The sequence below is a fragment of the Vulpes lagopus genome, chromosome 2 (genome assembly GCF_018345385.1).
Source record: "Vulpes lagopus strain Blue_001 chromosome 2, ASM1834538v1, whole genome shotgun sequence".
Classification (NCBI taxonomy): domain Eukaryota; kingdom Metazoa; phylum Chordata; class Mammalia; order Carnivora; family Canidae; genus Vulpes; species Vulpes lagopus.
This window is the reverse complement of record NC_054825.1, coordinates 140,455,694-140,483,257: the sequence shown is the minus strand read 5'-3', so window position 1 is coordinate 140,483,257 and position 27,564 is coordinate 140,455,694. Positions and strand designations below refer to the sequence as shown.

Here is a 27,564-nt window from a genome sequence, read left to right as displayed (position 1 = left end):
TGGTATCTCACTTGTAAAATTAATGTTTCTTGGTCCACATTTGCAGTCAATATAGTGTAAAAAAGATGTAACATAATGAGAATCAACTGAAATTCTGTTGCATCCTTTGGAATTAGTCTGGAGTTTTGTAGGCTTTGGTATTCCACTCCCACCAGCAGGCCCATCCCTCTGGAGAAGATGGGATGAAACAGAATGTCTTAGCCCAGAACCATTAAGTACTTGATTTATCTAACTCTCTTTGTTCTGAATCCATGCACTTCAAGCAACCCTCTGATGATAATTCATCTGCCAAGTCCTTCAGGGACACAGTGTGATGATGGTCAGGCTGATGAAGTTTTTGTAGTTTGCATAGATTCTACTTTTCACTATATTTGATAAACTGGAATGTCACTAGATGTTATCCAATAGTTGTTGTATTGACCAAAAAAATCTAATTGTCTAGGAAAACAAAATAAATAAATAAATAAATAAATAAATAAATAAATAAATAATAGTACAGTAGAGGCAGAAAATTTCACTGGCAGACACAATGCTGGACTCAAGAGAACCCACTCATCATCTTGCACTTACCTTGTGTGATGTCAAAAGGGAAAGGCTTTACCGTGGACTTACACAGTCTGTAAGTGGCCATTGAGGTGCAGGAAAGATTTCCTTGATATTGACAGATGCAGAGGACACAAGGTAACATTCCACAGATGCCAGTTTGGATTTTCTCATCTGATGACCTAAATTAGGCCCTGACTTTCAAATCTGCAATTCAATCTGTTCCAGAATGCATGCTCTAGAACTTCTTCTTCTTCTTTCTTTCTTCTTTCTTCTTTCTTATTCTTCTCCTTCTCCTTCTTCTTCTTTTAAATTTCAGGTATAGAATTTAGTGATTCATCACTTATATACAACACCTAGTGCTCATCACTACAAATGCCCTCCTTAATACCCATCACCCATTTAACCCATTCCCCTCACCCATCTCCCCTCCAATAACCTTCAATTTGTTCTTTTGTTAAGATTCTCTTTTGCCCCCCACTATGTTCAATTGTTTTGTTTCTTTAATTCCACATATGAATGAAATCAAATAGTATTTGTCTTTCTCTGGCTTATTTCACTTAACATAATGCTATCTAGTGCTGTCCATGTTGCTGCAAATGGCAAGATTTTGTTTGTTATGGATGAGTAATATTCCATTACATATATATATTTATAAACATAGTTATATATACAGTTATATATGTAGTTATATATATCACATCTTTATCCATTCATCAATTGATGGACATTTGGGCTCATTCCACAGTTTGGCTATTGTCAGTAATGCTGCTATAAACATCAGGGCACATGTACTCTTTCAAATCATTTTTTTTTTTTTTGAATGCCTGGGTGGCTCAGCAGTTAAGCGTCTGTCTTTGGCTCAGGGCATGATCCTGAGGTCCTGGGATTGAGTCCCGCATCAGGTTTCCTGCATGGAGCCTGCTTCTCTCTCTGCCTGTATTCTGTGTCTCTCATGAATAAATGGATAAAATCTGTAAAAAATGAATCTGTGTTTTTGTATCCTTTAGGTAAACACCTAGTAGTGCCATGCTGGTTCATATGGTACTTCTATTTTTAACTTTCTGAGGACTTCCATACTATTCACCAGAGTAGCTGCACCAGTTTGCATTTCCACCAACAGTGTAAGAGGGTTGGTTCCCCTTGTTCCCCATCTTTATCAATATCTATTTTTTCCTGTGTTGTTAATTTTAGCCATTCTGATAAGTATGAGATGCTATCTCGTTGTAGCTTTGATTTGTATTTCCCTGATGAGTAATGTTGAACATCTTTTCATGTGTTGATTAGACATTTGTATATATCTAGTAATAATTAGCTATGGCTGAGGTCAAAGACATTGCTGCCTGTGTTTTCCTCTAGGATTTTGTTGGTTTCCTGTCTCATGTTTAGGTCTTTCACCCATTTTGAATTTATTTTGTGTATGGTGTGAGAAAGTAGTCCATTTTCACTCTTTAAGTGGCTGTCCAGTTTTCCCAACACGATTTGGTGAAGAGACTATCTTTTTCCCATTGGATATTCTTTCCTGCTTTGTTGAAGACTAGTTGACCATTTAGTTATGGGTCCATTTCTGGGTTTTCTATTCTGTTCCAATGCCCCATGTGTCTGTTTTCATGCCAGTACCATACTGTCTTGATCACTACAGCTTTGTAATATAATTTGAAGTCTGGAATTGTGATGTTCTGCTCTGCTTTTCTTTCTTAAGACTGCTTTGACTATTTAGGGTCTTTTGTGGTTCCGTACAAATTTTAGGATTGTGTGTTCCAGAGCGCTGTGAAAAATGCTGGTGTTTTTGATAGGGACTGCATTAAATGTGTAGATTGCTTTGTGTAGTATAAGCATTTTAACAATATTTGTTCTTCCAATCCATGAGTATGGAATGTTTTTCCATTTCTTTGTGTCATCTTTAATTTCCTTCATAAGTATTTTTACAGTTTTAAGGCATACTAAATGTGCTGGCTCGTATTACCTAGCTTTCTATGTTACTGATTTGATCTAGCTTTAACTCCTAGGTCCCCTTTGGGTACTGATTTAATCAAGTTACTTAACTTTTAACCAGTATTCCAAATCTTTATAATGAGCATAGCCATCAGGTTGGTGTTCAGATAAATGAAATGACGTGTAGTGTACATTTAGTACAATGTCTAACACATAATGAGTGCTCAATACATGTTGCCTATAATAATAACATTAAAAAGTTACCATTCTAATTGTTATTACTGCTGGGCAATGATGATCAGCATACTGTGAATTCCTTATTTGTCCTGGAGGACAATGGTCCTTATTTGACCTTTGAGGACAGAAATGGGTCTTATCTAATAAGTCTAACCTTAGTGTAAGGGATAAAACATGGTAAGCCTCCATAAATATTTCTTGAATAGGATGTGTACTGAACAGTAGTATAAAACTAGGGATTGCACCTCTATTCCCACCCTATCCCCTAAGATATCCCCAGAAGCCCTTTAACAGTAAGCAAATATCCAATCTCATGAAGCTCAGCCCATGCTTGTTTTCATCTGCAACATTCATGTGATCTTTCAGAACACACCATCCTCTACTCTCTCAATAAAGCAATTCACTAGTCCTACCACCACCCGTGGTACTCTATCCTCACCTCCAGCAGATGCATGCATCCCACAATCATTTCTCCTCCTCCTCTTCTTTGTTGATACCAGCATCTCTGATCCCCAAGCCCCTATCTACAAAATTTCAAAAGTAAGTAGGGAATTCCAAAATACGGCAACACATCATAACAGTTCTCTAGGGCTGCCATAACAACAAAGTAACAGACTGGGTGGCTTAAATGAAAGGACTTAATTCCCTCACAGTTCTGGAGGCTTAAAGTCCAAGATGAAGGTGTCGCCATGTCCAGTTTCCTCTGAGGTGTCTCTCGTTGGTTAGCAGGTGGCCACCTTCTGTGTCTCGACATGATCTTTCTGTGTGTGTCTGTGTCCTAATCTCCTCTTCTTATAAGGACATCAGTAATACTGGGCCAGGGCCCACCTTAATGACCTGATTTAATCTAACTACCTCTTTAAAGTCAAATACAGTCACAATTTTGTTAGAATTTTAACACATGAATTTGGGGGTGAAAGGAGGGGAGGCACATTTTAGCCTATAACACACACCAAGAGTTTCTTTTGGTTACCAAAAGATCCTGAGGCTGTGTAAACTCTTAGTCGATGACCAATAGAGAAACAGAGAAAAAGGTTCATTAGAAGCCAAAATGCAATCACATGATATCAATAAATGGTTCCTCCAAATGTCTCCATGGAAAGGCATTTGGACAGTCATTAGCTAAAGGGTTTCTACCATAATACTTGTGAGGACTTTGTGATACTAATGTAGCAAATGGAATTTCTACAGGTTCACAATGAAAAAAAAAAATCACTGGGGAAAGGTGAAAATTCTAAAGGAGGCTATAGTTGACCCTTGAACAACGTAGGGATTAGGGGTACCAACCTCCCTTGCAGTTGGAAATCCATGCATAACTTTTGACTCCCCCAAAACTTAACTATCAGTAGCCTACTCTTGACCAGGAGCCTTATCAATAACATAAACAGTCAATTAGTACATATTTTCAATGTTATATGTATTATAAACTCTATTTTTACAGTAAAGTAAGCCAGAGAAAGGAATGCTATTATGAAAATCATAAGGAAAATACATTTACAATACTATACTATAAACAATCTGTGTATAAGTGGACCCATGCAATTTGTTTTTGTTTTGTTTTGTTTTGTTTTATGATAGTCACAGAGAGAGAGAGAGAGGCAGAGACACAGGCGGAGGGAGAAGCAGGCTCCATGCACCGGGAGCCTGATGTGGGATTCGATCCCGGGTCTCCAAGATCGCGCCCTGGGCCAAAGGCAGGCGCCAAACCGCTGTGCCACCCAGGGATCCCCAGACCCATGCAATTTGAATCATGTTGTTCAATGGTCAACTGTAGTTGCTAAAAGATGCTGGCAAGCTAGAGGCCAGAATTTTCTTATTACTAAACAGCCCCATACTGACAAAATGTAAGTCACCATTAATTAGAATTTTTGTAAAACATCCAGCTTTACAAACATCAAGATTCTAAACCTGCTCTCCTTTATTCCCAAAAGCATCACTGGTCATGGTGCCAGATTTGGGCTTTACTTGTTCCGGAAGGCTTTTTTTAGGCAGAAGATGGCAAAAGAAATTAACTGCATAAACCTAAATACACCGAAAAGCAAAATAAATAGGAGATACTGTGAAATGGTAAATGTCCTGATTTTGAGCTATTTAATTAAGCTTCAAAACAAAAAGGGAGCAATGAGCTTCTTCCCCTCGGAAACAGAGAAATAGCAGAGACCACTTTTGTGTTTACACTGAAACAGGTCCACTGAGCATCCTCTATAAACATTAAATAATGATCACATAATATCAAAAATGAAAACCTCTTATTATTTATTGAACTGGATCCCATGCGCACAGGAAACCTGGTGAATGAGATTCTCAAAGGCTTTATAAATGCTCTCTCATTATTGTTCACCTTTGTTTGAAAAGGTAAGCATCTCATCTCCATTTCAGAGTTAGGGGTTAAGACAAGGGTTAGGCAAATTATATAAAGTTATACCAAAGTCTGCCAATGATACAGACCAAGGTCTGTTACTGCTCGAGGACTAAAAAAAAAAATCTCTCTTTGAAACATTAAGCAACTTACTAATTATTTTTAGGAGAGCATTTCACAAAAATATATTTTATCTTTACATCATGGTCTGGAAAGAAAAGTCACAAAATAATAACTGTGCGAAATAAAAAAACCAGTGTGGTTTCCGGAACGCTTTCTATTCTATGGACCCACCCATGTGGCTGGAGATTTGAAATGCTATTTTAAGTCTCATTTTCCTTCAGAAGCTAACCTCTGTGGAATAAAAGACTGTTAAGGGGGAAAAAAATCTTTTCTGTCATTTGACTTTAACTTATGATAAATTAGCTTCAACTAGTTTCTTAGAAAATTGCCCAAGAAATGACTACAGAAAATTAAATACCAAGACTTCAAAGAGGCAAACACACAGCCTTCAAATTCCGACCTCAGAGAATAATCCTCCCTTTCTCATGCTTTGGATAGATGTGAGTAAAGAAATCGGACTAGGGCATGGTAATGAACCATCTTTCAAATGACTTTTCTATCAATCTTCTTTTCAAAGGGTAATAAAGTGATGATTATTTCTAGGCAGTTTCTGGGAAGTTATCATCTCATTTCAACAGTCGCCAGTAAGAAGGACTGTACTCTGGTATCACAACAATGATAAGGGCAAGAACTGGTTGAGAATTCAATAGACAAGGTATAGGTTGTTAAAAGCTATTTCCTGGAAAATTAAAACAGAGAGAGATCAAAAGAATTGTGTTGGGTCTTAAGGAATTGGTAATCATTCCCTTCTAGATTAAAAATGCAAATCTGATTTATTACCTAGTGAACAAAATCCATTACCATTTGAAGGTTTTATTATTTCTTTCGACAAATAATGTTGGAAGTTTATAATGTGCCATGTTTTGTGCCAGATGCTAGTGACTGATGGAGAAAGACAAGAGACTATGATGGGGCATTTGTATCATGCCTTCTAGACCCTCAGTGGCCCATCTCGTCTAAAACCGGTTAACAAACACCAAGAAAATAAAATTATTTTTTTAAACATTCAGTAAATGGTTGATTGGGAAGTCTTAGTCACCTAGAACTTGTTTTGCAAAACCACAGGAAATAACAATGAGGAAGAAACACCCAAAACTATATCTGATCTCATTCCCCAGAGTGGACAGAGGCTTTAAGATGTCATGGGGCAGGAGTCGCTCCAGGAACATACAGCCTCCTGGAAAGGAGTATGTGTACACAAGATGCCCTCAGAAAGGACTCCTGGGAACCCGGCAGCTTCTCTGATCCCCCAAGTCAGATCCCATCTGTGAGATGGGCTTTGTACTCATGCAAGGATTGTAGACTTTGTTTTTCCTCAGTGGTTCCTAAAACCAGCCCTAGCTAGGTCTTCTTTTTGCCCTAATTCACTTATTCCAGTCAGAACCTACTACCCATTGGCAGAGGAAGCATGGGACACATCACTGGATCCAACATTCTCCACAGAAATCAGGGCTCTTTTTTTTTTGTTTTTTTTTTTTTAAGTATTAACCAGAAATCCAAACTTGGTACCAAAGGGAAAAAAAAGAAAAAAAGAAAGAAAGAAACACGAGACATAAAGCTTTTTAAGGGCAAAGAAATGCTCTGTTCATTGCATCCTCATTGCTCACACAGTACAGAGAAGGCACTTTGGTAAAAATCTGACCGAATAAAATAAAACTGACCGAATGAATGAATGGACATCCACCCTTCAGTGGTCATGAATCACTCAAAAGTCATGACTGTCACATCAGTTTTTGCATGCAAGCAATCCTATGGGGATCTCTGATCAGCACTTCATCTTTATAAGTATATTATTTTGGTGGCTTTTCTGAAAGAAAAGAAGAGGAAAAGAAAAGAAGAGAAAAGAAAAGACGAGGTACAACACAGGCATTTGAAATCACAATGCATTTGTTTTCAAGTTCCATGCCAGGTGACAAATATTTGACCAATCAATGAATGCCTTTAGTTTGGCTCTTGGACAGTAAAACTGCCTCTTTCCACAGTTCAGTGCAGCACCCAATAGATCTCTTAGTGATTTGCAGAATAGGATAAAGCAGTTAGGTCCTGAAAAATAGCGTTAACATTTTATCCCCATTGTCAATCTAGAAATCACCCAAATGTCCTGCCCACCACCACTTCCAAGACCAAAAGTAAAAGGGGTACAAATTAGTTTCTTCCAAATCGCCTAAGAACCAACTGCAACCCTTGGCAAATTAAATCTGTGGCTCTCAAGCCCCATGTGCTCAGGCCACATGTCCCCTGAGGTATAACCTGGAAATACAGGAAGGTGGGTTAAGCAAACCAGCTCATGTAAAGGCTAAAGATAAAGAGGAGTTTCAAGCCCTTCCACTCTCTCCTTGTGTGAAAGTCCATGCTTATTCTGCAAAAGAGGGTGCAAAAGAGGGATGGCTGCTTCCCCAAAGGTTCTGTGCAGTGCACCGTCCTGGGAGCCTTCCTCTGGGCCTCAGAAACTGATTGGCGTGTTCTGAGGCCTAACTTAAAAATGCACCCCGGGACACTCTTTTAAGCCACCAGCGTTCTGCACTGGAACGAAGTGAACACCTTCAAAGCGAGTTTTCAGTAAGAAACCCCATCTTTCCCCAGAGGACCGAATAGAGTAACTTAGCCCATGATATTATATGCACAGCTTTGGAAAAGAGAGTCGTGTTTTAGAGGTTTGCCTAGTCAATGCTAACTGATAGTACCCCTGAGCTTAAGGGAAGGGGAAATACTTCTTTGGTAATTCCTAATTCTGCATATCCTCATTCCCCTTTAAGAAAAAAAAAAAAATATATATATATATATATATGTATTTTTTTTTTTTTAAAGCATGCAGGAGCATTTGTTTTAGATTTCCTTTCTCCTTTCTTCCAGAAAAAAACCTGAAATGTCCAGGCATCCTGTGATTTACCAATTAAAAAAAAAAACAAAAAAAAAAACCTCAAACGCATCTAGATTTCACCAGGATACTACCTTTTTAACTGGTGAGACCGTGCAGGAGTATGGTCTCATCTGTGCAAACACATCCCATTCCCCATTCCATTGCTTTGCTGGTTGTTGCTATTCAAAGCCCTCTGCCGTGGGAAAGGAGAAAGGAAGTCAGATGGTTTTTATATCCACGTCCACACAAAAATACAATATGCGGATGAGGTAACAAACAGCAGTGGGGGCAAAGAGTCAGCACACACAGTGAGAAAATAAATTAAATTCATTTCCCTGGTTCTTTGATGCCCACCCCCCACCCGTCCTGCTCCAGGGGTTCTAAGCCACCAGCTAAAGCAATGAGGTAGGAAGGAGCAGTCTTCCCACTGGATCATCTGAGTGTCTTCCCACCAAACTGCAGGAGGATGAGCGCATGCAGAGCACCATGCGCCCAGGTCAGTATCTGGGAGAACCCGTTCATCAGACACCAGTGAGGTCTTTTGGCAGGTGAGACTTGAGGCTCAGAAGGCGTGTCTCAAGGAGGGCCACAGGGTAAAGCCATCCTGACAGAGGCTCTGGTGTCACCTACGTTACTCCAATCCATCTCTGTTGCCAAAGATTTCATGGGAAGGAGGGCAACGGCTGGAATCCTCTCGCTTCTCCTTCTCTTTTTACAGTCGTGTGACATCTTCTGGAGAGTTCCTCTCCGTATTCCTTGCCAGAGCCCCCTCCGTGGGTTCCATTTTGATATCAAGTCCAAAAGTGGAAGTTATCCTTCCAGGGGAATAGTCATTTCTTTTTAAATCTGCAAGGAAAACAATGAAGACAGTTACAGGGGATCCTCAAGAAGGCAGTGTCCACATGGATAAAATGAACTTTAGGTCTGGCCAAGTGCTAAGAAAGGACCCCGCTTGCTTCCTCAGGTGGCAGATATGTGAAACTTGAGCCCTCCATGTCCAGACTATCCCTTTCCCCCGGCCCCAGAGTCCGTGTGCCACCCTAACTCCCTAGTGCTGCTGTAGGGGCAGGGGAGGGAAGATGTGACTGCTAGATTCCACACACTGCGCCCTAGAAGGCACAATCTGGCTGGAGTTGAGTGAGGCCAGCCTGGAAACAGGGCATTTTCATTGCTCAAAGATGCACAGGACCAGGTTGTAATGATTAAGTTTGTTAACCTTAAATGTATATTCCCAATATTATTTTTTAATGTTAAAAGGGGATTATCTGGATATAAAACTAATACATATTATAGTTAACTGATAACCAACATTTGTTAGACCTATCCATATATTGCTTCAATCTTCACATCAATTTTAGGAACTAGGTGTTATTAAACTCAGTTTATGGATGAGAAAAATCAAGACCTGAAGTTCCCTAGCTAGTAAAACACATTAGTGGGATATGAGCTCAACTATCTGGCTCTGGATTCCATGCTTTTATACTCTATTCTGAACTACCTTTCCTTAAAGAGAGGGAGAAAAAAAAAAAAAAAACATAATCAAGAGCAAAGAAATATCACCTGCAGTTCTGTTTTCCTAACTAAGCTTTTTTTATATTCATATTACCAAATGTCTGAATAAATGGGGATATTCCTAATTTCCACTTAAATGCATTAACTATAGTGTTGAAAGAAAACAAAAATTAAGTCCATACGTGGAGGAATTATTGAGTTACTCAACACCCACCATCATGGGTTAAAAAAAAAAAAAGATCTCAACTTTAATCATGCAGAAGAGCTAACTTGAGCTCACGATGGAAGCAGCGAGTTATGCCTCCCGCCTCCTGTTCTCCCGGCTGATCAGATACAGTCCCCGTGTCTTCCAGAGAGGAAGCCCCTGGGCAGCATGTCCGATGTGTTGTGGACTGATCTCTTTGCCCAAGTCTGCCATGCCACTGTGAGACTGGGTTCTGAGCTGTCCCAAGATGAAAGTGACGGTCCCCCTCTCTGCCACTCCAGTCCGATCTGCCCACCCCCACCGCCTCCCCCGTTGCCAGCCCTGGCTGGCAGGCTAATTCCCACTGGAACTAGAAGCCTGCTCCCATTCCCCGTCTTTGACTACGCCATGCCCATGAGAGCTTCTCGACGTCCTACCTCTATCTCCAACAAGATTAGAAATTGCCCTTCTTTGTTGTAAATTTACACCTACTCCATCCCAAGCTACAAAGGATGATGATCTTTTACTGATTTCCGATTCCGGGCTTGGTCATTTATTCTTAGGCAGGAAGGGCTACTCTGCTTAAAATGTGAGATTCCGGTCTAAGGACAAGTTTGGTATGACCTAAGAAAAATAGTGAACAAGCAGGGACGGACATGAAGCATCCGTTCTGGAATAAAAGAGAAGAATTCGACAGAGCTGGGACTGCCAGCCTGGGGACACAGACGTCCAGCTGCTTGCTTTTATGCTAAGAATATTTGTCTGCGGTGACTATATCAGTTCCGGAAAAAGTGTGCCATATTATCAAATCAGATTTTTGAAAACATGCATTGCAATATATGTTTAACGTGGCAGGTTTTTTGTAGTGAACGGCACTACTTTAATTGACAGCTGTTGTGTCCCCAGATCCTTCATGGTCCCAAGTGTCCAACGAGTAAATAAGAATTGAAATCCTGTGGACGCCACACAGGACTCAGAGCAGGAGGGGTGGGGGTGGGGGAACCCGCCTCCGTTCAATTTTACCCCAATTAAGTCGGTAAACCTCTCCCCTTGGAGAGACTGTGACAAGAATTGGGCCCAATGTTGTTTTATCACATTTTGGCAGAACCTGAAGTAAATCCCCAGTCCTTGTAATCCCTTCAGAGACTTGAGAAATTTGCAGTCAGAAAGTCAGGCCTCGACTGTGAATGAGATAAAAATGTGATTGAGATTTTCGGCTCTATCCCAGGTTACAATGGATGTTGTTCTAGGAGAGATTTACTCAGAGAGAAATAGAATTGTTCGGGGCATACCCGGGAGTTTGAGCTTCCGGCAGCAGGAGTTGCAACGATGTTTTGCAATGAAGTTTCTAATTGCATCTTCCCCTAAATTGGCTGGTCCAAACACCATTCCTCTTGATCTAGAGGAAATATCAGAATATCAATGAGATCACAGCGGAGGAAAAGGAGCTCAACTAGGATTCTCAGAGATACCGAGCAGTATCCCATAGTAACCCAGTAAACTTGAAGGAGCCAACAAAGAACTGAGCGCTTTGGGGAAGCAACTATGTTAGGTTTGCAAATTTAAAATTCAAATGCACTTCAATCTTTGTACCCAACTCCAAGACCTGCTGTGAAACTCATTTCAACGCTAATCTGATAGAAGAGTGAATTTTCTATGTACCCGCAGTAGAACAAAATACAGTGAGACCCTTTGCGATGCATATGGGGTGAGAGAATGACATTCATCACCAAATGTTCTTTCTACTCGAGTACCCGAAAGGTGAGGTGAGACGTAAAACAAACTTGTTATCAGAACACACCTTCTGAAAAGATTCACATACACTGTTTCCAACCCAAAATACTTTTCAGAAGATAACTGACGTCTTCAAAAATAAATGCCTGACAAAACCCTACTTCTAGTACTCACAGCTCTTGCGACAGTTGGTTCTTATCCTGCAAACTGCTCTAGCTGGGCTCCTTGGGGGAAAGACAAGACCACGAGGACACAGTGACTTTGTGGACGTAAACTACATATGCTACGTGTAAGTGACAAAATTATAAACAGACCAGCACAGATGAGGCACATTTTGAACATTCCAGAACACGACAGATCCCTAGAGGATTCTAGGATCCATGTTCATCCGTGGTTAGATCCTGCACGACGCTTTTTTCAGGCTGACACTCCGCACACCACGGAACAGAGCACACCAGGGACACTCCCAAAGAGACTTCATGAAAGGTAATATTTTATTTTAATGACATGCAGAGTGGAAACAGCACATTCTAAAATCTGAACTCAATTACCACTCTTAAATACCACGTCTTAAGAAAAAAGAAAAAGCAAACTCTCACAAAAGGAAACAATAAACTTCGCTTCTGAGGAATGTGGTTTTTCAAAAGGGACGTGGTGTAAAAATGGACTTTTTTCCATCTGAGTATTGAAACATTTATCTCAATTTCCACTTCCTTTTGGCAGAACAACAGTAGCTGCTCTGAAGATGTGCCAAGCTCAGAATGAGGGCTGATGTCAGTTTGCTCTCGGATTGCCTCGTGGCTCCGAGGCGAGGAGGTGGAGGAAATCTCTGGGGAAGACAACGTGAACAGACACCCAGGATTAACTTTCCTGGTCACTCAATCGCCTTTACAAAGTGCGGCTCTGCTGGTATCTACCCGGCTGCATAAGCTGCCTCTTGTTAACTACTCCTCTCCTTCAGAGCATCTGCTAAGGAACCACTTTAATAAGACGAACCCAAATGTGGCAAAAACTATTTGTAAAAAAAAGATAGAACCACTTGCAATTTAGTACCAGAACTCTTATGATGCCGCTGGAGTGAAAAATAAAGGTGTTGTTTCAGCCATTCAGATGGAAGCATTCCTTTTCTATTCTCTCTAGCGTGACCCTGCTGGAATACTCCACTCCTGCATTCCATACTGTCATTACTTCCCCCCTACCCCCACCCCACCCCTAGAAAATCAAGAAAACCCCCAACTTAGAGGGTTTTCCTGATTCTCAAATAAAAGTGGTAAACTAGATAATTTCCCTCTCTGAGCTCTGTGAAAGTTAACACAAAAGGATCAAAGTGTCTCTGAAATGTCTACACGAGGGGTGTGACCACTCCCCGTGTAGGGTAGATGGGGAAGGAGTCATGGAAATACCTATTTGTAGCTATCGGGTCTACGATCCTAGCATGGCCTACAGACTTCCAGTCTCAGTTAAAAAAAACAAAAACAAAAACAAACAAACAAACACCTGTTTTCCAGATTTTCCACAGCATAGGAAAAGCAAGTGGTAGCTTGGTTCTACAAGAGAGGTTCGCCAATTAGTGCAATGTATACACAGTTTAGATACAGATTTAGATACAGATCCTGTAATCACCATCATTTTGCACTTGTCAAAGGCCCCAAACCATCAAGACAGGAAGTGGAAGACAACCCCAGACGGCCAGTAACTGAGGTTGCCACCACTGAGGCTCAGTGACCTGAGGAAGTGCATTAAGTGGCCAGAGAGGGCTTGGGGAGGAGCCAGATAACCGTGTCTTCACACACACAAGTGTGCTCAGGGATAACTGGCACTACACATAATATCAGAATCTGTACCACAAACACACACACACACACACACACACACACACACACACACAAATCCAAAAAAACACAACCCTCTTCTCCTTTGGTAGACGAGTCTGTCCTCTCATTGACTTCTTATCCTCATGGGCAAGTTAGTTTACCATCTTGACTGAGATTCAGTTTTCTCATTTGGGATCGGGGACAGAAGAAGCCTCCTCCAAACGTTGTTCTTAAGGGTAAAGCAAACATGTGAACACGCTTGCTTAGGCACTTCTCAAACTACAGTTTATACCAAATCACCTGTGGATCTCACCAAAATTCAGATTCTGATTCAGTAGGTCAAGGGAGGGTCTTGAGAGTTCGCAGGTCTGACAGTCTCCCAGATGGTACTGCTGTTACTGGTCTATGGCCTGTGCTTCGTGTAGCTCACACGGCACTCAAAAACGTGTGTGTTGGTGAACTAATTAGACATCGCCTGCCACCACTATGATAAAAGTTACCTTACCCAGGAAAACCAACTGCACCCAAAATTAGTAACCTCATGAAACCAGGCAGGCTACGGCCATCCTACCAATTTCCAAAGTTCCTATCTTCAAGTCATAAACGATAAAGTTTGCCATAAGACAAGAGGTGCCCATTCTTGGTTGCCCATCAGAACCACATGGGGAACTTCTCAAAAAATATAAACATCAGAGCCCCATCCTCAGAAATCTTGATGTGATACTCATTCTCAGAAGCTTTTCCTTTTCTTTCCTTTTTCTTTTTTCTTTTTTTTTATTTTTTTTATTTTTAGTTTCCTCAGTGACCTTAATAGAAATTGAGACCCACTGGCCTACAGAACGCAATTAAAATACTCAACTGGGATAATATAATCCTCTGAATTCTAAAAGTTGGAAACATTCAGGTCATATTAAATGATATATATCAAGGTCGAAATGTAATAGATGATGGAGTGTACATAAACTGGGTTCATTCTATACGCGAACCATTTTTCACTGCAAAATTATGAAGGAAGTACCAGGTTTCTGGTTCCCTACAAACTCATGGGCACACAGGGCTATTGAAGAAATAATAATAATATCCTTAGCTAAAAACACTTTAGCTCTGCTAAAACAAAAACAAACAATAAAGCCTTTTTCTGAACCCTAAGGGTTACAACATGAATTCCATGCTCAAATATCATAGGAGTTGGATGCACGGGGGCATTATGGCTCACCTTTACCTTCTCTAACTCATCTAGTCCAAAAGAATAGCTAATATTACTTCTAGATGGACCTCTTTGCCTACAGATAAGAACATATTTAGAGGAAATCACCGAGGAAAGGAATAGAGCATTAAAGCAATGAATGTTTACAATGTGAGTGCTGTGGAAGAAAAGTAAAAGTTTCAGATTTTATTTTACAAACATTTCCCATCTATGTAATTTCTTTTATATATATTTTTTCTACAATCCAGACATGTACAGCAACAAAGAAGTAAAAATACCACGTGCTAGCAGTTCTCAAAGTATGCTCCAGGCAGGCAGCATCAGAATCATCTGGGAACTTGTTACCTTATTTGACCTCACCCCAAACCTGCCGAATCACAAACACAGCAATCTGTGTTTTAACAAGCTCTCCCGGTTGTGATGGAAGCTCATGTTTGAGAACCGCTGTCGTCTGCCATATTGATCAGTCCTTAATCAGCACCAACACTGCTCTGTCCTCCACCTTTCTCAGAAGAACCTTGACCCTCTGCTGCCAAGTTTTCCCAAAAGCCTATATATGGGATCAAATGCCCACAGGAATTCCAAGGCCAGGCAGACAATTCATTCTTCTACATAATTTAAACTGAATCCCTGAATTAAGTCAGACAATCTGATGCTTCATATGTAAGCCCCATTGTTTTGAACGCTTGTAGATTTGCTGTTACTGACTAGCACACTCTACGCCTTTCATTTTATAGGCATGTGATAGAAGACCCAGCCCATGATAAGAACGCAGGGACTCCGTTGTGAGCACAACAAGGAAGCTGTGTTTCTCCTATGACATTGCTTCCTGGTCAAAGCCTATAGACACGGAGCTTACCCCATACTTCCCATTTGCTTGGGCCACCAGAAAACTCAGAGTTAAATTTGCAACAAAATCCTAGTTGCTGCATTGTTCTCTATACTTTCCATTTATGTGTATTAACTCCAAATTTCATCTTATTTTATTTCCATATGTTCTTTTTGCCCCTCTGTCCTCATCTATGCATTTTTCTTTATAAAAAAATCTTATTGTATTGGATATAGATACATAGATATCCAACACAGATATCCAGCCTATAGGTAAATAAAGCCATCTCAAAATCTTTCTAGGATCTAGGCAAGAAATATATATGTTTAGAAATTAATTTTTAAAAGCCATGTACAATGTGTTAAGTGCAATTTTCTAAATGATAACATCATAAATCAACTTACTGTTTGTCTTCAGGTTTTATAACAGATGGATCAGTCAAATTTTCTCCAACACCTCCAAAGGAAAAATAAAATACATTTAGCAAATGGGGATTTCATTTCCTCAGGAATTCAAGTAAATAATAACCAAGTCTTAATTTCTTTCTTTAAACTTACATTCACCCTGTAGTAAATTCAACATTATGTGACTTCAGTGTGCCATAAAAATTATTCAGGTGAGCCTGAAGATTTTAGTAAATTCACTGTCTCCCGCAATCCCCTGTTATGCCATAATAAACTTCGAGGCCACAAATGAACGTTTTAGTGTTGTGTTCACAGTTACTGACAGTGGCATCCATCATTCATTTACCATTTGCCTATACTAGACATTCTAATTATATTCCCTGTAATTCTCAGCAACTAGAAAGGAAAAGTATTAGCATCCTCGTATCCTCATTTTGACAACGAGTACATTGATGTTCAAGAAGATGAAGCAGTTTGTCAGAGACTGCACAGTTCACGAGTGATGATAACAGGATTCGAGCTGAGCCAAAGCTTGTGACCCTCCCATGAGGCTGTGATCTCCGTAGGTGGAGTCCATCAGTGCTCAGCAAGGCGCAAGGGGCTGCACGATTCTGTGGATACAACCTCTGCTCCATTGAAAGCACCTGTCATATGCTACATATTCAGCATTTATAAACAGATTCTTGATCTGGATGCTGGTTACACCTGTGCTTGAGAGGTATGCTTCTGCTGTGTGCACGTCCCTGAACAAATGTTTTTCTTCAATAAGATTTAGTTTTTAAAAAACTGACACCAAAGCATAAAAGGACAGCATGAATGGAATTTAGTGCTAACACTGATCGAAACGGCAATCGACCTTCAGAATGAATCTGTTATAAAATGCAATTGGAGAGGAGCCGTCTTCCACCAGTAGTAACGTGTACAGACAAGCTGATCAGATGCAAATGCATCATTTGGACATTACCCAACAACTTCAGAGATCAGCCTCTGGTCTGTACTGGTTCTCTTTGCTTGGAAGAGACCAACCTTGCAGGAAAATTATTTAAAAATCATATGAAAGGGGTGCCTGGGTGGCTCAGTTGGTTAAGCATCTGCTTTCAGCTCAGGTCATGATCTCAGGGTCCTGGGATTGAGCCCGGCAGGGCTCCCTGCTCAGCAGGCAGCATGCTTCTCACCCCCTCTCTTTCTCGCAAATAAATAAATAAATAATCTTTTTTAAAAATCATATGAAATGTAGAGCTTTATTATGTATTTCTATTTGGTAAAAAAATATTCATGTTTTCTAACCACTATTTTAAAAAGATTTTTTTTTTTTTTGCCATGCTCAGTATGTTTTACCATATGCTAAACTTTTCACAAGGAAATGTAATCCTTATAGTTTGTAGACCTTTCCCCCAAAAAACTGACTTCCTTAGAAAAATAACCCGTTTAGGGTAGAGCTTTCAACCATTTTGCATCAGGACCCTCTTTGCCAGTCTGGGGAAAATAAGGGACCCCCTTCTCAGAATAATGTTTTAAAAATGAGTAAATTAAATACATAAGATTACAAAGAAAACCAACAATACTGAAAAACAGGCATCAAAATCTTTGTTTAAATTGTTCTGCAATACATGTGCCTCTTTACTAACACATTAAATAACAGAATCTAGTGCAAGTCTATAACTACCATAACATCAAGTAATACATATAAACACTGTTTTTGTGATATCTGCCAACACCATAATGTGCTATGTTAATATTGGTAATTGCTATTGCAAATAGTCATGGGTACTGCTAATACCACTGTGGTTTGTGGTCTCCCCCCCATAATTGAAGGAAATGATGAATTTCAGTTGTAGGTTAGTGAAAATAATGGTGTAATATGTCTTTTCATCAAAGTTCACAAACCCTCTGAATTCTCTTTAAGAGCATCTGGCTTACAATCTCTTCATTCTCTGATTTTGTATAAGGAAAGAAAAAGTAAGGCTCAGGGGGAGGTGTGTAAAATGTGATCTGCTCAGCCTCTATTCTTTTTAAAGAAGTCATAGGAAGGATTGGGTTCTTTATACTTTTCTCATTACACATACAAGAAGGAACAGCCTAGGCTGACTCTGCTTTTCCAAAAATGTAGTAAATAAACAGAAAAACAGACAGAAAGATAGTCCAAGGATCATCAGCAGAGAGACTACAAAGGTTAAAAATCCTTTTCATGTTTAAGCTCAGATCTAACTTTAAGCCTGGACTTTGTAGCAATGATAAGCTTTAGGCTGATGGCTAAGGAAACTGTAAATTTAAGCTGAGAATACACTAGTACCTAAGGAGGTCATGTCAACCAGGAAAAAGAAAGTTTATAGGGAAGATTTTGATGTGATCAAAATCACATCAGCTCCAGTTTACTTTAAATCTTGTTGTCTATTATATAGGCAGGAGTCAAAAGGACTGGGTCCTATTCATGGCTCTATCACCTTCTAGTTATGTGACCTGGACACCTCTAATCATTTTGAATCTCAGTGTTCTCATCTGAAAGTGTGAGTAATAATGGACCTTATCTTACATGTTTACTGAGGATTAAATGAACTGTTGTATACAAGTTGTTTCACAAAGTATCCCACTCAGAGGAAGCCAAAAAAAAATGTCAACTACTATCTTTATTATCTTTATTCTATCAAGACCTATTGTAAAGTAAAATTCTATTTTCTTATCACTGGTAAAATCATGTTCTGATGATCTCATTTTCCTGATGAATAAATCCCTCTAAAAGAATGAGAGTGGAGTTTCCACAAATCTGTATATTCCTAAACTCAATCTAACGGTTCAAAGCATAACTACTAAATACATATTTTGGGGTCCTCCAATGGCAGAAGGAACATTCTAGAGAGTGATACAATATGGAAGAAAACTAGGCATTTCAACCTCTCCATATCCCCATCACACTTATTTACCAACTTTAATAAGGTAAATGCCCATGTGCAGGTGGTATGTTGCATACCCTTGCAAGAAACCCAGACACATACATTCTGATTCCAACCACCTTAAGATACATCTGTGAACCTCTAAATCTGTGGAAATAAGTTAACTTCTTTGTAGCAGTAGAATTCATGATGATGGTGTTGATGCAAAGGCTGACTCATTCTGGAAACTGCTTTGTTGAAAAAAAAAATCTAATATCTCCAAAATTCTTTGAAAAAATATAATGAGCTGTAAAAAAAAAAAAAAAAAAGAAAGAAAGAAAGAAAAGAAAAGAAGAAAAGAAAAAGAAAGAAAGGAAAAGAAAAAAGAAAAGAAAAGAAAAAAAGAAGAAAAGAAAAAAGAAAAGAAAAAAAAGAAAGGAAAAGAAAGAAAAGAAAGAAAAGAAAAGAAAAGAAAAGAAAAGAAAAGAAAAGAAAAGAAAAGAAAAGAAAAAGAATGCTCTAGAGGTGCCTGGGTGGCTCAGTTGGTTAAGTGTCCGACTCTTGATTTTGGCTCATGTTGTGATCTCAGAGTCGTGATATCAAGCCCCGCAATGGCTTTACACTGGACATGGAGCCTATTTGGGATTCTCTCTCTCTCTCTCTCTCTCTCTCCTTCCATGGCCCCTCCCCCAGCCTCTCTCTCTCTCTCCCTCTGGAAAAAAAGAAAGAAAGAGAGAGGGAAAAAGAGAATGCTCTAGACCACTTTGATTTGAAGTGTAATTGTTTTTCATTGCCATTGCTGGAAATCAAGTGTTGGATTTCATATGTAATGATGATGATGCAAGCCCCACATGTAGGATTTCTAAATGGAAAGAGAGTAGAAAACTATAGTATAATTACAAGTGAGCAGAAACCGGTCAAACCTTTCCTTAGAATTCAGCTTCCAAGCCCAGTGTGGCAGTTCCTGGGTTAATGATTGGCACTCCCTTGGAAGACAGTAGAAAGGAGAAGAAAAAGAAAAGCTGCCAGGATAAACTGCCAGAGTGTTTCTCATTCCACTTTTCCCCCAAAGCACTAGGGAACCACAGCAAGCTGATGAAGAGTCACTGCCATTTTAATGAGCTACATGGAGATTAATACTAACGACAACAATAATACTGAGGGCTTACTATAGATCAAGAACTTGCCTCATTTCAGCTCCTTAACATGAGAGATTAACAACAAGGTAAGTGCTTAATATTATTTCCCCAATTGCAAATGAGCAAAGTGGGACTCTGGGTGGCTGTCCCCTGGTTATACAGCCAATTCACGGTGTAGCCAGGTGTCCTACCCCAGCACTGAAACTCCAGGGCTCTTCCTCCAAACTGCTGGTACCAGGCCTCTCAGTCTCTACTTAGTACTACCTGAACAATTATACCATCGTCTCTCCAAAAACTAGAAATGCTAATCAATTAAATACAAAACTGAACCAAAACTATGAAGGTATTTTAAGAATACATATATTCTCCCCATTTTTCCCTTCCAACCTGGGTTGGATTAAATATAATAATGCATTAAGTCTTTATCCAAGTGTCTGACAGAAAATAAGTGCTTGGTAAGCATTAGCTAGTAGTTGTAGTTGTATAACTGTTCATAGTTACTAGCATAGGATTCATCTTCTTCCATAAATGCAGGTCTAACCAATTGGCCAAAGCTCTCCAGTAAGTATCTCAATTTCTTCACGCTCATCCTATGAGGCCCACTCTCCTTTTCTTTGAAGGTCAGTGTTTTGACATAGTTTATTTGGAGTGACCTATTTCTGCAATTCACATAATTGCCCAGTAAAAGAATAAAGTTAATTCCATTTTCCCCCCAAGACTATCAACGCAGCATTTGTTCTGTTTAGTGTCACTTTGGATTACTTAGAGACATAAAAATCCCCAAACATAAACATCATTAAACAAAAACCTATTCAAGTGGAATACAAAACACACTAAAGAGTCATCATTAATTCCTTAAAGTTTTTCTTTGGTTGTTTTTTTTGTTTGTTTGTTTGTTTCTGTTTTTGCTTTTTAAACAACTCCACCCAAAACTCAAAGCACAGACACTCGAATACAGATGAAAACAATCAACCTCTCCCCAACATGAGCTACAAAACCAGATGCTGTGGGCATCAGCATGCTGGGCTGGATCATGCACTTGCTGGTTTAAAAGCTGAATCATGTTTACTGTTTTAACTTTGTTTATATTGCTTCCCTAAATATTGTGTTTGAGGGTTAGAAATATAACTCAACTCTGTGAACAGTGCAGATCTGAAAAGACAGAGAGACTTATTAATAAAAAGTCTATACACGTCCTTGAACACATGGCACAAATTTCAATCAGAATTTACTGGACATTGCTCGCAATGCCTCAGGATTACATATCTCAGTTGTGCCCAGCCTCCAAGGTTGGCTTTTGGTACATAATCCCAGGACTGGAGAGGTGGGGAAGTCAGAGAGGACAAGGATTATGCCCAATCTGTTTAAATGAACCTATAACATGATTATGTCTTATGAAACTCATAAAGAAATAAAAGACAGTACAGTGAGAAGGAAAGAATATATAGATGGTCAAAACAGCTTCAGTCTGCAACCTGGCTCCCTCTTCAGTAGCTGTGCAACCTTGGGCAAGTTATTTAAACTTTCTGGGCCTACATTCCCTATAAAATCTACCTTGAGGTGCTGCTTCTGAGATAACTCTTATGAAAGTCCCTGGCTAAATCCCTTATTTAAAACCAAAGCCCCAGTCAGTGAGCCCAAGGACTAAACTTTGACCTGAATACATATTTCGTTCTGTGTCTGCAAGGAAAGCCTGCTAGAGATACTCTGTTTCGTGCTGCAAGATTATAAGTCACATGTGAGGTGTTGATAGTGGGGAGATGCACTGATCAAAGGCTTCCATTAATTATGAGTGCACTGTGTTACCTCTCTCAGACTGAGTTTGTACTCTTATGAACTGTCATATCAAGGTACACAGCAAAGAGAGCAAGCTAAATTATAAACTGCCAAGCACTGAGCTCAAAATCAGTACATTTAAAAAGTCTATACACGTCCTTGAACACATGGCACAAATTTCAATCAGAATTTACTGGACATTGCTCACAGTGCCTCAGGATTATATATCTCAGTTGAAAAATGCCCAGAATTTATACTTTCCCATGTGTATAAATGCATGCTGAAGTGTTATTATGAATATAAGTTCAAGGTGAAGCCATAAAGCTAGAAAATTTGGTACAAAAATCATTCCTCATTTAGGGGTGCCTGGGTGGTGCAGTTGGTTGAGCAACCAACTCTTGGTTTCGGCTGAGGTTATGATCTCAAGAGTCTTGAGATTGAACCCCACATGGATCTCTTCCCTCGGCACAGAGTTTGCTTGGATTCTCTCTCTCTCTCTTTCTCTCTCTCTCTTTCCCTCTACCCCTCCCTGCATACTCTCGCTCTCTCTCTCCCTAAAATAAATTTTTAAAAAAATCATTCCCCATTTAGATAAAAGTTTTAGGTGTATTTAAATTTTAGACAGCTAATCATCTGCCTATATTTTTCTCTTGTGCTAAGTGGGAAACAACATAGTAGGTGCTCACAATCATCACCGCACAATGTCTCTGAAATAAATGCCTCTACCTCCCTTCAAAGCTAGGTAGAACAACTCCATACATTACACATCCTAGTTCTTATAAGGTTTCTTGGGCCACCTGTCTGGTTCCTTACACTTTAGACAATTTCACAATAATAAATACATTCAGAAAATGGATACAATCTTTCAATTTTCAAATTAAGAAACACACATACACTATCAGGGAATGTCTCCATTAAAATACCTTAATGATGGTTTTACAAAGAAAGAACCAAGGTCAAATGTAGGTGACAACGACATGGACAAACCATCCCTGGTTTGTCAATGTTTCCCAAACTGTACCTCATGTTTGTATGAAGTCTTAGGCTATTAATCACCTTGCAAATCTAAAACCAACAGCTCTCCCCGAGTGTACTCATAGGTCCAGTGAGAGAAAGCCAACATCAGCTCCTCCAAGGTGTTGCTGGGGGCAATTTCATCACCGTTGTTGTTGTTGTACTTCCGGAAGTCTCCTGTCATGTACTTCTCAATGGTCAACCATTGGTTGGCCGAATGGCAGTAGATTAAGAAAACTTCTAGGAACCTGTAAGGGTGGGGAAAGGAGGCCACTGAATCCCCAAAAGGCAGCAAAGGTGAGACTTACATTACCAAACAGTCAGTAGCAGGGGAAATTATCTAACTATGCACATGCCTCACCTTTCTATGGCAGGGACAGAACGCAAAGATTAAGCATTTTCCCCACATTTACCCACTTCCCTTCTCTTTGAGGAAACCTTTCAACTCCTTCATGAGTATCAGACTTAACTTTTCTTACTGTGCTCTATAAAGTTCCTTGTAATTGAAACAATAACACTTTACTGTCACCCCCAGCATGAAATTATATCTGGCTTGCTAAATGAATGCCAGTGTCTTGAGACACTCAAGTGAAAGTAACAAGAGTTCAATCTCAAAAAGTCCCTAACTTCTCTAAGATATCAGGGGAAGAAACTGTGCTTCAAATAGAAATGATTTTCTTCCATAATGTTCCTGGACATTAAGAACTACATCTAGGGTCTTCATGTTTCACATAACTGAGATGTTAGTCATGGCCTCTGCCTAAACTTCTCTTTTCCACTCATTTATGTTCAGTGTTTAAGTCAAGCTATTCCTGAGACATCTAATTCTCTTTTTAACAGAACCATAGAAGAAAGAATCCAAAAATAAGATGATAGAGAACTTTCCCACAGCGCTGGCATTTCTCGTGACTAAGAGGACTGAGAAGAAATTGAAAGAAATTCCCACTTAAAATGAAGGATCATGGTGCCCATACTCCCTGTACTCACCTTGGTGTGTAGGGAATGTTTTGTGGTTTTACTTGGTTGAAGGTATAGATTAGTTTTTGAGCAGCTCTTTGTTGTTGGATTTCCTACAAAATAGGGAGCATCGATGATAAAAAATATTGGTTTGTTATCATATGCATGCAATCAATAATCATAGAAGAACTAGAGGGCCCCCCAGTATGATTTTTAGCCTCACTCAGCTCCCACAACACTCCATTCCACTCCAAAAGCAAAACCTCTACAAAACAAAAATAATGGAATACCACCACTTTCGGAACAGAATAGGCTGTCCTCTGCATTAAAGATAATCAATGGCCTCCAATCATTACATATATAATACATACAATTATGTATCTGGGTGTAGTCCAGAACTTTCTTTGACCTATCCCTCTAAGCTCTGGGTCTCAGACTTACCCTGAGGCAAAGATGAAGCACAGTACTCTCCTGGAAGATTTTGTGCCATGACTGTACCACCTCAGGAAGAAAGGACTTCACAATGAAAACCTGCCCTGGCTTGAGAACATCGTCCTCAGACCAAGTGCTGATGACTCTCATGGCTTTACGGAGCCCGCCATCCATCTCCTCACGGGACAACACCTGGATTATCGCAGCTCTCCCTCGCTGGGACCAAGAAGACATGCTTTTATCAAGGTTCAGAGGGGAGCTCTCCTCCAGCCTGTAGACAGTTACTTCTTCTCCTGCTGCAAAAAGAAATACAGGTGAGAAGTGCAACGACATCGTGTGTCTGTAGCAGGTTACCATGTCCTAAATAACAACTCAGAATCAGTTTACTTTCCCAAATGATCAGGAGAGAATGGGAATTTCAATTATGCATGAACAAGTAGAGAATAAAGGCATGGATTTTGGCCATGTTATTTGTCCCATAAAGGGAGTGAGTGGAAGAGGGAAGGAAGGGACAAAGCATCAAATGATACATAAGAATTAAGTTGTTCTTGTTATAAACTATAAGTAGAGACAAACAAAATCAAAGTAGCAGGGCTAGGATTCCTTTGTTAAAGACAAAAACTTTCAAAGAGATAGTTTAGCCCTATGTTTTCATTATCATCCCTTTTACAAGCCTTTTTTTTCCTAATTCCTCCTTCCATGATATTCTAATACCAAAAATATACCATATATATATATGTGCATGTACACATACAGTATGTACACACACAGCATCTACATACAGTGTATATACCTATTTATATATGTGCTTTATATGGAAAAAGAGGTTCCTGCTCCCTTGGGGGTGATATCACCCCACTGAGACTTCATGGTTTAACACAGTTGGAGTTAACACCACAGTCATACTCCAGAGCCTCACCCTCCTTCCTTTGTGCCCTTGGACAAGTTACTTAAAGCCTCCCTTTTCTGATGAGTAAAATGAAGGTAAAAATAATGCTCAACCTCACTGGGTTGTTGTAAGGATTAAATATGTTAATTTGGCTAATGTGACCTAGACCTTCAGACACAAACTCAATCCCACTTACAAGATTTTACACACAAAATGCTCTTTAACTCCCAGATAGCTTCCACTGTTAGGCTGCTGAACAGGAAGCAATGCAGCCTAGACTCCTAGTGTTTAACGCTTTATAACAGAAGTAGCATATTCTATACATAACTTCTGTCCAGCCTGTATTTGATTTTCTTCTTACACCTGTTTCAAATACCTTTTGTTGTTGTTGTTAATACTATTCTGGTTTACAAAGAAAGGTATTTATTCACTCTTGAATGAATTGCTTGCCAAAAAAAAAAACACATCTAGGTAATTCTTAATAACATATTTTCAAATATTTATTCTTGGTGCCCAGATAAATGCCACTGAGCTCTGTTCAGAGTTCTAAATACTTAGAGAATTTACAGTACAGCTCCTGGGTTATGAAACCAGCCACGGAGCCATGAGGAAGGAGAAGGCATTTGCATCCATGATCAGAAGCCACCTATCTGTCCCTGTGTGAAGAGAATTAAGATCTAGGACAGAGTGGGGACCCTTGTTATATTGTCAGTTGGCTGGACAGAGAGACTCTGGTAGCCTTGGCTTAATGCGAGCTTGTTTTTCTTTACTACTCTAGCCTTTAAAAATGACATTTACTATCTGAGCTAAGAGCAATTAGTTTACATGAGACAAAACAAACTGAAAACAATATACAAAGATTTCTCTTCAGATGCCTGTTAGTTTTTACTGTATTGACATTTATCGCTTTCTTCTGTGTTTATTACACATGGTTGGTTGGTTCTTTTCTTTCCTACTTACTTCCAGCCTTAAATCAGTGAATGCCAGGTGCAACATTATTGCTTTTTTCCCAACTGCTGCTCATTATAGGTCCCATCCCCACAGTACTAGATTTTGACCCTGGATGCTAGCTGACCAGTTAACAAGAATTACCACTTTAGAAAATTAATCTCACTGCAACCACTGGCAAAACAAAATTTTCCACTAAAATATTGCAAAGTACTTTCTCCTTCAATTTAATCAGATGGTATGCCTCTGCTCTGGCACAGCCTCAGGAAGGTAGAAATGGCACTCACCAAACAGTTGGATTGGTGTAAATGGTATAGTCTGAGAAAGCCTCATTAAATTGTTCCTTTCAATGGCTGCAAACAAAAACAGATTTACTGTTTTAAGTATGCATCAGTGGACTGAACTGACAGAAAGCCTCCCCCACATCAACCTATTCATACAATACTAAATTATTTTATTTCAAAGACCCCTTATTTTTGCCTTCATCAAAAATATTATCCATAATCCAGCTTTTAAAATAAACTATGCCTTAAATGGGAAGGATATACCCCCGTCTTGAGGATTATATGAGATTATATACCATGGTCTGAGGTAGGGCTATACCTCCACTCTCCTGAATACCAAATCACAGACTAATGCATACATATGTGGAACTTTCTTTCAAAGAGTGTTCTGTGGTCTTCATTCTCTGGTTTTTCTTTTTCCAGAGCCAATCTAATGCACAGTGGACTGTGGGGACATCTACTGTTGACTTTGCGCAGTTCACCTTCTTTTCCCAGAGAGAACCGAAGGCCAATTTTAATTAGAAGCAAGTGATCTGCATTTTCCTGTTAAGAGCCGTCTCCTAACAGATCAGAGTCAATATGAGTTACAGTATTCTTCACCAGACTTTCCAAAGTTGACAGCTGGAGTCAAAATATTGGATTACTGCTGAGCTGAAAGACCCAGTTATAAGAGCCTGGAATGCAGGGCCTGGAATCCACTGAAACACTGTTCACTACTGAGGAGAATTTAGGAAAAGGCAGTCTATTCCTGGACCCTGAACGCATGTCCTTGATGTAATAATAATGGTAATTGTCACACCAGTAAACTTTTACTCATGTGCTGAGCTTTAGACTGTGTAAAAGCCTTGCCCGTATATCATCTCATCCAATGCTGAGCGCAATGACACGCAAAAGACCAACCAGTGGCACAAGTCCAGTGGGCTGTTACATTGCTTTGCATTTCAAAGTGTTTCTCTCTTAATTCTCAGCTAGCCCTCTGGCAGATTGTTCCTCAGGAAGGGCAAGTATAATTATTCCCACTCTGAAAGAAAGACAACTGAAGTACTGTGAAGCAATGCTGCTTATGAGAGTCAAGACCCTCGACATCTTGTTTAATAACATCCTTATACGGTGTCTTTGTTGAACTTTCTCAGTGGTGCTGGCATTCATTTAGCAGTTAGGTTTGCTGAGGGCCAGTGAGGGTATAAAATCCTCCTTCAAAGAACTAGTTTCAGGCCCCAGTCCAAAATATGAAGATCTCTGGCTTTGGACTTGGAAGGAATTTTTAGACTTCAAGGCCACCCTTTGTCACCATTTGGAACTTGCCAATACATTTTTCTTTTCTCAATCCTACATTCTCTTAAATCCTAACAATTTGTTTCTCCAAGTAAATGACAAGGTAAGAAATCCAAATGTTCTTCTCATGAGAGTGAACAACAGCTTTTCAAGTTGGGAATCATATCAATACTTTGCAATTCATCAATATTTCTATTTACAATTGCAGAATCACAAACGTTTGGCTCAGCTGACATGTC

General features: G+C 39.6%; 1 protein-coding gene across 5 annotated transcripts in view; it reads right to left on the bottom strand.

Moving 5' to 3' along the window:
- Nucleotides 1–4,383: 4,383 nt before the first annotated feature.
- TRPM6 (transient receptor potential cation channel subfamily M member 6) overlaps nucleotides 4,384–27,564 on the bottom strand; it is a 155,187-nt gene continuing 132,006 nt past the window's right edge. For 4 of the 5 annotated variants that reach the window (XM_041744711.1, XM_041744710.1, XM_041744714.1 and 1 more), the window contains 7 exons: nucleotides 26,054–26,119; nucleotides 23,939–24,225; nucleotides 23,528–23,610; nucleotides 22,583–22,788; nucleotides 15,742–15,793; nucleotides 11,046–11,152; nucleotides 4,384–8,903 (listed from right to left, as the gene is read on the bottom strand). In XM_041744711.1, the coding sequence (XP_041600645.1) occupies nucleotides 8,770–8,903; nucleotides 11,046–11,152; nucleotides 15,742–15,793; nucleotides 22,583–22,788; nucleotides 23,528–23,610; nucleotides 23,939–24,225; nucleotides 26,054–26,119 (935 nt within the window). In that variant the 3' untranslated portion in view covers nucleotides 4,384–8,769. The remainder of the gene's footprint in view (nucleotides 8,904–11,045; nucleotides 11,153–15,741; nucleotides 15,794–22,582; nucleotides 22,789–23,527; nucleotides 23,611–23,938; nucleotides 24,226–26,053; nucleotides 26,120–27,564) is intronic. The other variant, XM_041744712.1, reaches the window with a different exon arrangement.